The sequence below is a fragment of the Colobus angolensis genome, unplaced genomic scaffold, assembly GCF_000951035.1.
Source record: "Colobus angolensis palliatus isolate OR3802 unplaced genomic scaffold, Cang.pa_1.0 Scaffold248, whole genome shotgun sequence".
NCBI lineage: Eukaryota > Metazoa > Chordata > Mammalia > Primates > Cercopithecidae > Colobus > Colobus angolensis.
Genome location: NW_012115688.1, coordinates 2,773,146 through 2,786,515, shown reverse-complemented (window position 1 = coordinate 2,786,515; position 13,370 = coordinate 2,773,146). Strand labels below are relative to the sequence as shown.

General features: G+C 41.8%; 1 protein-coding gene across 1 annotated transcript in view; it reads right to left on the bottom strand.

Annotated features, from left to right (window-relative positions):
* The window catches only part of CFDP1 (craniofacial development protein 1), a 184,496-nt gene that overhangs the window by 131,219 nt on the left and 39,907 nt on the right, over positions 1-13,370 (bottom strand). The window contains exons 3-4 of the mRNA XM_011946006.1: positions 11,898-12,117; positions 11,183-11,310 (exon numbers count right to left, since the gene is read on the bottom strand). Of these exons, the coding sequence (XP_011801396.1) occupies positions 11,183-11,310; positions 11,898-12,117 (348 nt within the window). The remainder of the gene's footprint in view (positions 1-11,182; positions 11,311-11,897; positions 12,118-13,370) is intronic.

Sequence of the window (13,370 nt, the reverse complement as noted above, 5' to 3'; positions counted from 1 at the left end):
AAAAAAAAAAAAAAAAAGAATTTAAACAAGCTATAAATCAGTATGGACTAGGTTCTCCTTTTGTAAAGAGACTGTTAAAGAATGTTGCTGTTTCCAGTTGGATGATTCCTACTGACTGGGATGCTCTTATTCGAGCTTGTCTAGCTCTGGCTTACAATTTAAAACTTGGTTGGCAGATGAAGCTTCCATTCAGGCTGCTCGCAATGCCCAGGCCCAACCTCAAATTAATATAACTGCAGACCAATTTTTGGGGGTTGGCGGCTGGGCTGGTTTAGATGCACAAGTGGTCATGCAGGATGATGCCATAGAACAGCTTAGAGGAGTGTGCATTAGAGCTTGGGAAAAAAATCACTTCAGGTGGAGAACAACACCCTTCCTTTAGTGCTATAAAACAGGGACCAAGAGAACCATACGTTGATTTTACAGCTCAGTTACAGAAGTCCCTCAAAAAGATGATTGCAGATTTGGCTGCTCAGGATATAGTGTTGCAGTTATTAGCTTTTGACAATGCTAATTCCGATCGCCAGGCTGCTCTGTGACCTATTAGAGGGAAAGCACATTTAGTTGATTATATCAAGGCCTGTGATGGTAGTAGAGGTAATCTGCATAAAACTACTTTGTTGGCACAGGCAATGGCAGGACTGAGAGTGGATAAAGGAAATACTCCATTTCCTGGAGCTTGTTTTAACTGTGGGAAGCATGGTCATATTAAAAAAGAATGTAGAAAAAATCAGCAAGTCAGGCTGCCAGATAGGGGAAAAAAGAAAACTGCTGATCCTGAAATATGTACAAAATGTAAAAAAGGAAAACATGGGCTAATCATTGTCACTCTAAGTTTGATAAACATGGGAACCCGATTTCAGGAAACATCATGAGGGGCCCATCCCGGGCCCCATTCTAAACCAGGGCAATTCCAGTTCAGGCTATTCCCTTACCCCGTACAATGTCTGTCCCCCGTCACAGCTGGTAGTGCCACAGTAGATTTATGCTGCACAAGAGCTCTGAGCCTTCTGCCTGGGGAACCACCGCAAAAGGTTCCAACAGGAGTCTGTGGACCCTTGCCAGCAGGGACAATAGGATTACTTTTAGGAAGATCGAGTTTAGGTTTAAAAGGGATACAAATACATACAGGAGTCACTGATTCAGATTACAATGGGGAAATTCAAATTTTTGTATCTACTTGTTCCCTGGAAAGCAGACAGGAGAGCACACAGCACAGCTCCTGACTGTGCCATATGTAGGAACAGAGAAAAGTGAAATTAAACCAACAGGAGGATTTAGAAGCACAAATAAACAAGGCAAAGTAGTTTATTGGGTAAATCAAATTACTGATAAACGTCCTATCTGTGAAATAACTACTCAAGGAAAGAAATTTAAAAGTTTGGTAGATGCAGGAGCAGACATTTCAATCATTTCTCTACGGCACTGGCTGTCTGTGTAGCCAATTCAAGCCACTCAATTTAACATAGTTGGAGTTGGTAAAGCCTCTGAAGTATTTCAAAGTAGTTATATTTTGCATTGTAAAGGGCCCGATGGACAACCTGGGACTATTCAACCAATTATAACTTCTGTACCTATAAATTCACGGGGAAGAGATTTATTACAACAATGGGGAGCACAATTTCTAATTCTAGAACAATTAGATAGCCCTCAAAGTCAACATACGATACATGAAATGGGGTATGTCCCTGGTATGGGACTAGAAAAAAATTTGCAAGGTTTGAAAGAGCCACTTAAAGTAGAAAAACAAAGTTCCCGCCAAAGATTAGGAAATAATTTTTGATGGCGGCCATTGTTAAGCCTCCAGAACCTATACCTTTAAAATGGTTAACAGATAAGCCAATTTGGATAGAACAATGGCCTCTAAGTAAAGAGAAACTGGAGGCTTTAGAGGCATTAGTTACTGAACAATTAAAAAATGGGCACATAGCTCCAACATTTTCCCCTAGGAATTCTCCAGTTTTCGTAATTAAGAATAAATCAGGTAAACAGAGAATGTTAACTTACTTAAGAGTCATCGATTCAGTTACATAACCTATGGGAGCAGTACAGCCAGGATTGCCTTCTCCTGCCATAATTCAAAAAAAACTGGGCTTTAATAGTCACAGATTTAAAAGACTATTTCTTTAGTATTCCCTTAGCTGAGCAAGACTGTCAACAGTTTGCATTTACAATTCCTGCAGTAAACAACCTGCAGCCTGCTAAGCATTTTCATTGTCTTACAGATGGGTCTAGTAATGGTAAAGCTTCTTATTCTGGCTCGAAAAGTAAAGTTTTCCAGATGCCCTATAGTTCAGCTCAAAAAGCAGAGCTTGTAGCGGTAACTGAGGTATTGACTGCTTTTGATATGCCTCTTAATGTGATTTCTGATTCTTCATACGTGGTTCATTCCACACAGTTAATTGAAAATGCTCGGCCGGGCATGCTGGCTCAAGCCTGTAATCCCAGCACTTTGGGAGGCTGAGGTGGGTGGATCACGAGGTCAGGAGATTGAGACCATCCTGGCTAACACAGTGAAACCCCATCTCTACTAAAAATACAAAAAAATTAGCCGGGCGTGGTGGCGGCACCTGTAGTCCCAGCTACTCGGGAGGCTGAGGCAGGAGAATGGCATGAACCCAGGAGGCAGAGCTTGCAGTGAGCTGAGACTGCGCCACTGCACTTCATGAAGCGTGGGTGACAGAGCCAGACTCCATCTCAGAAAAAAAAAAGAAAATGCTCAGCTACAATTTCATACAGATGAACAACTAATGACTTTATTTACCCAGCTGCAAACATCAGTTAGGAGTAGAATGCACCCTTTTTACATCACTCACATTAGGGCTCATACACCTCTTCCAGGACCTTTGACTGAAGGGAATCAAATGGCTGATCACCTAGTTGCTAAGGCAATATCTAATGCTAGACATTTTCACAATTTAACCCATGTTAATGCCTCTAGTCTCAAATGTAGATGCAGCATTACCTGGAAGGAAGCTAAAGCTATTATCCAGCAATGCCCAACTTGCCAAATGGTACATTCCTCATCTTTTACAGGAGGAGTTAATCCTTGAGGACTGGAACCTAACTCTCTTTGGCAAATGGATGTCACATTTGTTCCCTTGTTTGGGAGACTAGCTTATGTACATGCATGTGCAGACACCTTTTCTCACTTTGTCCAGGCTACATACCAATCAGGAGAGTCTTCTGCCTATGTTAAATGTCATCTTTTGCAGTGTTTTGTGGTGACGGGCATTCCAGCTTCTATTAAAACAAATAATGCTCAGGCTATACTAGCCAAGCTCTAGCTACATTTTTCTCTATGTGGAATATTAAACACATTACTGGTATCCCATACAATGCTCAAGGACAAGCCATAGTGGAAAGAATGAATCTCTCCCTAAAACAGCAGTTGCAAAAGCAGAAATCAGGAGACAGAGTATATAGAACCCCACAGATGCAACTGAATCTAGCATTATTAACTTTAATTTTTTTGAGCGTGCCCAAAGGCCAGATGTTATCAGCACACGAACAGCATCTACAGAAACCACCTGCAAAGACCGAAACAGAACAACTGATTTGGTGGCGAGATACAATAACAAAAAGTTGGGAAATAGGTAAAATAATAACTTGGGGTAGAGGTTATGCTTGTATTTCTCCAGGCAAAAATCAACAGCCGATTTGGATACCATCAAGACACCTGAAACCTTATCACGAGACAGATGCCGAGGAAGAGACTCCGGGTGGATCCCGAGGACCACCTGGATGCAACCATGTCAAGACTGATGCTGACGACGCCCCAACTGTCATGAGCAACACCTGTCGAACACAGCCACCCACCTGGGGACAGATCAAGAAGCTGTCACAGATGGTGGAAGAAAACCTGAGGAAAGTGGGATAACCAGTCACAACGAGTAATTTAATGGTAGCTATGATAGCGGTTATCACCACTGTCATGAATATTCCTTCAATAAGGACTGAAGAGAACAATTACATTTATTGGGTATATTTATCAATCTTGGCTAGCAGTAATGCGTGGATGCAATCACTCTATGGCACAGTTACACATGCTTTCTGATCTCAGTATTTACCATAATAAATCTGCTCCTATAATTAAGGCATACCACCCTCAAAAACCTATTTGTAAACAGGATTACACTCAGTTAGAAAAAAATGAATGTACTTGTTTAGGAAGATTGCACTGCAGAACAGGCAGAGGTGCTGCGAAACGATTCCTATGGAATAATTATTAATTGGTCCCCTAAGGAGATGTCTAGCTTAAATTGCACCTCTCAGTCTGTGTGCCACGGTCACACTACGTTAAGATGATCTGAACAAAACGGTCAAATTGCAGAAATGATAAGAAGTACAGCAGAAGTTCCTATTATCTGGAAACATGGCGGTATAGTGGCACCTCAACCTCAAATGATATGGTCCACTCTAGGAGCTTAACATAAGGATTTGTGGAAACTATTAAATTCTCTTAATAAGATCAAAATTTGGCCGGGCGCGGTGGCTCAAGCCTGTAATCCCAGCACTTTGGGAGGCCGAAGCGGGTGGATCACAAGGTCAGGAGATGGAGACCACGGTGAAATCCTGTCTCTACTAAAAATACAAAAAATTAGCCAGGCACGGTGGCGGGTGCCTGTAGTCCCAGCTACTGAGGAGGCCGAGGCAGGAGAATGGTGGGAACCCGGGAGGCGGAGGTGCAGGGAGCCGAGATTGCACCACTGCACTCCAGCCAGGGGGACAGAGCGAGACTCCGTTTCAGAAAAAAAAAAAAAATCAAAATTAGGGAAGAAATAAAAAAGCCTCTAGAAGGACACTCTACAAACTTGTCTTTGGATATTGCAAAATTAAAGAACAAATATTTAAAGCATCCCAGGCACACTTGACCTTAATGCCAGGAACTGGAGTGCTTAAAGGAGCTGAAAATGGATAAAAACACTTGGAAGCTCTGTGATTTCAATGATGTGTTTTTAATGTGCTGTTTGTCTTCGTACAGTCTGCAGATGTGGATCCTGACTCCTGTGAGAAGTAGCTCACCCTGATAAAGCTGCCTTTGCTTTTATTCGATTTGCAAATCAAAGAAGGGGGACATGTTGGGAGCAGCCCTCCCCCCAAAATCTGGCCATAAACTGGCCCCAAAACTGGCCATAAACAAAATCTCTACAGCACTGTAACATGTTCATAATGGCCCTAACGCCCAAGCTGGAAGGTTGTGGGTTTACAGGAATGAGGGCAAGGAACACCTGGCCCACCCAGGGTGGAAAACCACTTAAAGGAACTCTTAAGTCACAAACAATAGCATGAGTGATCTGTGCCTTAAGGACATGCTCCTGCTACAGTTAACTAGCCCAATCTATTCCTTTAATTAGGCCCATCCCTTCATTTCCCATAAGGCATACTTTTAGTTAATCAAGTATCTATAGAAACAATGCTAATGACTGGCTTGCTGTTAATAAATATGTGGGTAAATCTCTGTTCAGGGCTCCCAGCTCTGAAGGCTGTGAGACCCCTGATTTTCCACTTCACACCTCTGTATTTCTGTGTGTGTGTCTTTAATTCCTCCAGTGTCACTGGGTTAGGGTCTCCCCAACCAAGCTGGTCTTGGCACCAGGTATCAGAGAGGCTGAGGTGAAAGGATCTCTTGAGCCTGGGAGATCACAGCTATAGTGGGCCATGATGGTACCACTACACTCCAGCCTGGGCAACAGAGTGAGACCCTGTCTCAAAAAAATTAAATACAATATTAAAAATAAACAAATAAACAAATAGGCCAGGCACAGTGGCTCACGCCTGTAATTCCAGCACTTTGGGAAGCCAAGACGGGTGGATCACAAGGTCAGGAGTTCAAGATCAGCCTAGCCAACATGGTGAAACCCCATTTCTACTCAAAATACAAAAATTAGCTGGGCATGGTGGCATGCACCTGTAATTCCAAATACCCAGGAGGCTGAGGCAGGAGAACGGCCTGAACCTGGGAGGTGTAGGTTGTGGTAAGCCGAGATCACACCACTGCACTCCAGCCTGGGTGACAGAGCAAGACTCCATCTCAAAAAATAAAAAATAAATAAATAAAAATAAACAAATAAGCTGGGCGCGGTAGCTCATGCCTGTAATCCCAGCACTTTGGGAGGCTGAGGTGGGAGCATCACTTGAGGTCAGGATTTCGAAACCAGCCTGGTCAACATGGTGACCATCTGTACTAAAAATACAAAAATTAGCCAGTTGTGGTGGCAGATGCCTGTAATCCCAACTCCTCGAGAGACTGAGGCAGGAGAACCACCTGAACCTGGGAGGCAGAGGTTGTAGTGAGCCGAGATCATGCCACTGCACTCCAGCTTGGATGACAGAGACTCCGTCTTAGATAGATAGATAGATAGATAGATAGATAGATAGATAGATAGATAGATAGATAGATAGATAAACAAGCAAACAAATAAATGAAACAAAATAATTAGCTAGTTGTGGTGATGTTCACTTGGAAGGGTGTGGTGGGAGGCTGAAATGGAAGGATCACTTGAGTCCGTGAGTTCAAGGTTACAGTAAGCAATGATTGCACAACCACACTCCAACCTGGGTGACAGAGTGAGATAGCTCCTGTCTCTAAAAAACAAAAAATAATCCTAGTAGTTCCAGGCAAGAAAGTAATTTAACATGTTTTTCAGTAGCAAATAAATTATACGGGTAATAATGAAAGATAGAAGCCTAGAAAAGTAGTGTTTCTATAAATTAACATGTTTCATAGAATGTTTTGAATTGTACTTTCTATTAAAAAAATATTCACACATGGCTGGGTGTGGTGGCTCACATCTGTAATCCCACCACTTTGGGGCGCCAAGGCAGCAGGATCGCTTGAGCCCAGGAGTTCAAGAGCAGCCTGGGCAACACAGTGAGACGACATTGCTACAAAACAATTTTAAAAGTTAGATGGGCACGGGTGGCATATGCCTGTAGCCCCAGTTACTTAGGAGGCTGAGGTCGGGGGAAGTCAGCTGAGCCTCGTAGTTGGTTGAGGCTAGCGTAAACAACAGAGCAAGACCCTGTCTCAAAAAAAAAAAAAAAAAAGAATTCATGTATAGGAAATTCGGGCTTCCAGAATTCCTTTTTTCTTTCACTAAAATATAACTTACATTTAATTATAACTTGATGGGATAAAGTATTGAAAATGGCTACTAATGAAGCATTTAATATAAACTTTGAAAACAGTATCACAGGCAGGGTGCTGGTGGCTCACACCCGCAATCCTAGCACTTTGGGAGGCGAAGGCAGAAGGATCACTTTAGCCCAGAAGGTCGAGACCAGCCTAGGCAAATGACTTGAGTCCTGAAGGGTGAGGCTGTAGTGAGCTGAGACTGTGTCACTGCACTCCAGCCTGGGTGACAAACAGAGACTCTGTCTCAAAAAAAAAGAAAGAAAGAAAGAAAGGAAGGGAGGGAGGGAAGGAGACAGAAGGAAGGAAGGGAAGGAAGGGAAGGAAAGGAAACGAAACAGTACATTTTTTACTTTTATCCAGATTCCTTCTGGATAAAGGCAAAAAACGAAAACTCTGAACTAAATGAAACTGCTTTAAAATGTATACTTCTGATCCCATGAAAATATCTCTGTGTTACACCCTGGCAGATTCCATGTTAAAAAAAAAAAAAAAATTTTGTGTGAAAGATGGAATGGTGGATGGAAGGCAGGAAGGAGAAAACCAACAAATAAATAATTTACATATAAATTATCCACCAGGAGGAGCAGAGTCATCAATACAATTTAGATTAACAATAAAGAAATAAGGTCTTTCATCACAATTAAAACTTTAAATATTAATATAAACAGTGGGCCGGGTGCAGTGGCTAACGCCTGTAATTCCAACACTTTGGGAGGCCGAGGAGGGTGGATCATAAGGTCAAGGTTTCAAGATCAGCCTGGTCAACTCGGTGAAACCCCGTCTCTACTAAAAACACAAAAATTAGCCAGGCATGGTGGCAGGCACCTGTAAACCCAGCCACTCTGGAGGCTGAGGCAAGAGAATCACTTGAACTGGGGAGGCGGAGGTTGCAGATAGCCGAGATCATGCCACTGTACTCTAGTCTGGGTGACAGATCAAGACTCCATCTCAAAAAAATAATAGTAATAAAAACAAAATAGTGCTTATTCAAAGTGTGTGTCTGACATTTCATACTGAGAATTGATATTTTACTCAGCTTTTTGTTTTGAGACAGAGTTTTGCTCTGTTGCCCAGGCTGGGGTGCAGTGGTGCGATCTCGGCTTACTGCAACCTCTGCCTACCGGATTCAAGCGATTCTCATGTCTCAGCCTCCCAAGTAGCTGGGATTACAGATGTGCACCACCACACCTGGCTAATTTTTGTATTTTTAGTAGAGACGGGGTTTCACCATGTTGCTCAGGCTGGTCTCAAACTCCTGACCTCAAGCGATCCACCCACCTTGGCCTCCCAAAGTGCTGGGATTATAGGCATGAGCCACCATGCCAGGCCAGCTTTTTGTCTTTATAACAGAATGAAAGGTAACAGTCATTCCCCGTATATTAACACGTTCAATGAACAGCCTGTATAGTTATGTAATTCTTTCCTTTTTCCTGTCTGCAGTTCGTTTTGACCACACGCATTGAAATGTAATGTTATATCTATTAAATCCTTTTTTTCCCCCCACACCTGTTGATAGAGGTTAAAAGGCCCACACTTGGAGGGGGCAGGTGGCCCCAGTTATATGCACACAGTGCTGTGGTGCTGCAGCCTGAGCCCCACGGCCACAAAGAGAGGTAGTAGGGTATCTGCTGAATCTTAGTAAAACGTTAGTTATCTTTTATATTTGTTTTTCTAGTAATTCCTTTGTATTGTGTTTTTAGAAAAGTACTGATCTGTAATAGATTGAAAATTTTAAGTTGGGGTCCTTCACTATAGATAGCAATATGCTCTAATGTTAACTTTAGAGAGCTATATTGTGTTACAATGGAGAATGCCTTTGGTTGTAGGAGACACGTGCTGAAGTATTAAAGGCTGATGTGTCACAGTGTCTACAAGTAAATCTCAAATGGTTCAGCCAAAAGAAAAGAAAAACCCAGATACAAATGGTGAGAGGCAATACATTAACCAGTGTGAATCTGGATGATAGGTATGTAGGTGTTTGTTTTAACACTATTCTTGCAACGCTTCTGTAAGTGTGACATTTTTTCAGAAGAAGAATTTAGAGAGAAATTTTTAATAATAAAAAGTTTTGTTCCATACCATTTATAAAAGTGATAATGGCCAGGGAGAGTAGTACAACCCTGAAGTCCCAGCTACTTAGGAGGCCGAGGCTGGAGGATTGCTTGAGCCCAGGTATTCAAGACCAGGCTAGGCAACACAGCCTTTCTCAAAAACAACCCTTTCTCAAAAAAAAAAACAAACAAACAAACAAAAAAACCACAAAACAAAAAAACTGATAATGTCAATTTTTTCATAAATATACCTTCACTAGATAAATAATTATTGAAAACATTATTTTTAAGAATAACAATTTTAGGGAAAATTGTATTTTCAGAGAGCCTACAGGTCTAATTAATTACTGCCAATGAAAATCAATGTGACCGCCTATAAATTTATTGATTGGTACTTTCTCTGTTCTCATTTAGTTCTAAATTACAAATCTGCTATTTTCACATAATAAAATTGAAATAAATGGCAGACGGGAAATTACAGGTATGTGGCTCTTACGTAACAACCAGGAGACTAACCTGGTCAAGGCATTAAGCCCCTACTTAACCTACGGTAAATAAACCTTATTAATCAATCGGAAAAATATTATTAAGGTAAGAAAATAATATTGAGGCAGGGCACAGTGGTTCACGCCTATAATCTCAGCACTTTGTGAGGCCGAGGCAGGTGGATCACGAGGTCAGGAGTTCAAGACCAGCCTGGCCAACATGGTGAAAGCCTGTCTCTACTAAAACTACAAAAACATGGCCAGGCACTGTGGCTCACACCTGTAATCCCAGCACTTCGGGAGGCCAAGGGGGGTGGATCACTTGAGGTCAGGAGATCCGAGATCATCCTGGCTAACACAGTAAAACCCCGCCTCTACTAAAAACATAAAAAAATTAGCCAGGCATGGTGGCAAGCACCTGTAGTCCCAGCTACTTGGGAGGCTGAGGCAGGAGAATGGTGTGAACCCAGGAGGTGAAGCTTGCAGTGAGCCAAGATTGTACCAAGAGCCAAGATCGCACCACTGCACTCCAGCTTGGGCGACGGAGCAAAACTCTGTCTCAAAAAAAAAAAAAAAAAGGCCAGGCGTGGCAGCTCATGCCTGTAATCCTAGCACTTCAGGAGGCCGAGGCAGGTGGATCACCTGATGTCAGGGGTTCAAGACCAGCCTGCCCAACATGGCGAAACCCCATCTCTACTAAAAACACAAAAATTAGCTGGGCGTGGTGGCACAGGCCTGCAATCCCAGCTACTCGAGAGGCTGAGGAAGGAGAACTGCTTGAATCTGGGAGGTGGGGGTTGCAATGAGCCGAGATTGCACCCTGCACTCCAGCCTGGGCAACAGAAGTGAAACTCCATCTAAAAAAACACAAAAACAAAAACAAAACAAAACCAAAAAACTACGAAAACATTAGCTGGGTATGGTGGCGTGTGCCTGTAATCCCAGCTACACAGGAGGCTGAGGCAGGAGAATTGTTTGAAATGGGATATAGGAGGTGGAGACTGCAGTGAGCCGAGATCATGCCACTGCATTCTAGCCTGGGCTACAGAGCAAGACTCCGTCTCAGAAAAAGAAAATAATACTGAAACCAAATTTGTCTCCTTGTATTTTCTTATCTGATTTCAGAGACTTCAATGGGGCTCAGATTGCAGTCAAGGAAAGTAATAAAGGGAAACATGATTTACCAAAAGTCACAAAACATGGCAATGATCAAGTGGAACAAAATACTTAACTCTTATATTCCCTTGCTTCTGTTCAGCTGACCACTTCGTAAAGCTCAAAAACTACACTGCTATATGTGAAAGGACCTTTCTCATGCTCCCTGATAATTTATAAAATCAGTTTTCCTTGAGTTCAAATATAACTCTCCCAAAATATTATGATGGATTGAAATGAGGATAGATGGCTAATACCAGTTAGAGAGACATGCTCATTTTTAAAAACACCAGTTTCAAAGTTTGTGAAACTTGGAAAAGTTTGTTAAAACTTTCAAAGTTTGTGAAACTTACCGTACTTCTTCACCAGCAAAATCAAACACCTTGGTGATTTTAACTTTTTCTGTTTCTTTAGGTTTCTCTAGCTCTTCTGATTTTACCAACAATTTACTTGAACTTGTCTCTTCAGTCTCCTCTCCTTTCTACAAAAAAAAACAAGAAATGTAATCAGTTTCACCAAAAGATGAACCATATTGTTTATAGCTACTTTTTATTATTTTTTTTCTTTGAGACAGCGTCTTACTCTGTTGCCCAAGCTGGAGTGCAGTAACACAATCTTGGCTCGCTGCAACCTTCCCACCTCCCAGGTTAAAGTGATTCTCCTTGCCTCAGCGTCCAAAGTAGCTGGGATTACAGGCAACCGCCACCACATCCAACTAATTTTTGTATTTTTCGTAGAGATAGGGTTTTGCCATGTTGGCCAGGCTGGTCTCAAACTCCTGACCTCAAATGATCCGCCTGCCTCAGCCTCCCAAAGTGCTGGGATTGTTGGCGTGTGCCACTGCACTCAGCCTATAGCTACTCTTAAATGTCTCATCTCTAATTAGTTAAAGGCCTATTGGAAATTTATATGATTAGAGAAGCTTATTCTCCTACCATAGGAAATGCTTTGCTTTTCACTTAGTACAACTGTTAACAAAAGGCATCTGGTTGATTTCCGTAGGCTTCAAATGTCAGTAATGTAGGGTGTTGCTGGAGAGGCATTCACCTTATTAATCTCTCAACTTACCTTAACTTGTGTAGTTGGGGGCACTTTTGATTTTGGTCCCACATCATTGAGGAAGCTGGCCCAAAGTTCGTCCTCCTTCTTTTTCCTTGCATCCTCTGATCCAATGCCTTTTTCCTGCTCTGCAGCTTCATCTTCCTCCTCACTACTGCTTCCCTCAGATTCTGAATTGGCATCCTCCTCTTCCTCTTCTTCTAATGAGAGGCCACCTTGTTTTCTCTTCCTAATCACCAGCAGTCACAGGGAAAAGGAAAGACAGTGCAAAATGATTTCAGTCATCCCTCTCCCAATCCCAAACACAATCTTGTAAACCCGAGAACATTTTAAATTCTGGGACTACTGATTAATGAGTAGAAGAGGTGAATAGAAGAGGTAAGCTGAAATTTTGTAGAAGAAAAAAAAAGAATTGAGAAAAAAAAAAAAAAGAACTGAGCTCTTACTGCTAACTTTTTTCCAATCACTTAAAATCAAAGCATGGCGTTCTCCTTCTAAATCAGGACCAGCTGTTTTCACAAAGAAACCATCCAAATCACCTAATCACAGAATTAATTGCCCGGGAGGAATATTCTAAGAACATACTTTATGTGCCAGATATTGGTGACTTTTTAAAGCTACTCCATTTGTAGAACAAGTTCTATTGAGAAGAGCCTCAACTTTATTTGCACTATTTCTTCCAAGAGTTCTCAAGGAAAAAGAAAAAAATCCATGTTTCTTCCCACTTTCAGAACACATGAGAGCTGGAATACAGAAAAATTCAAGGACAGGCCAGGCGAGGTGGCTCACGCCTGTAATCCCAGCACTCTGGGAGGCCAAGGCCCATACAGATATTCCACTACCTTTTTTCTCTTTTTCTTCATATAAACTTTCATCACATCAAGATGAGACAAGGTCAGCACTTCAAGACCAGCCTGGCCAACATGGTGAAACTCCATCTCTACTAAAAATACAAAAATTAGCCAGACTGTTGGCAGGTGCCTATAAACCCAGCTACTCAGCGCCTGAGGCAGGGAATTGAACCCAGGAGGTGGAGGTTGTAGTGAACAGAGATCACGCCACTGCACTCCAGCCTGGGCAACAGAGTGAGGCTCTGTCTCAAAAAAAGAAAAAAAATTCAAGAACAAAAAAACTGGGCCCAAGACTTATAGGAGTACATTGCTTCTTAGACTATTTTGACTTCAGGCAAATCCATCTAATATCTACAATTCTTTTTGCCTTTTCATAAATGATAATCTGCTTTTTGCTTCAATGCCCAGGAAGACAGAAACACCCAAGTGAGGTAAAAGACTTCTATGGAAGATGCCCTTATCTAAGTTAAATAGCCTGTCAGAATTTTCATAATTTTCATGGGAACATAAGCCCATACCAGGCCTATGTGAGGCAATTGCTAATATCTGTATTTTTTAAATTTAATTGCATATATAACCTTAGATCAAACAATTCTACTTCTAAATGTTTCATTTACAGATATATTTATAC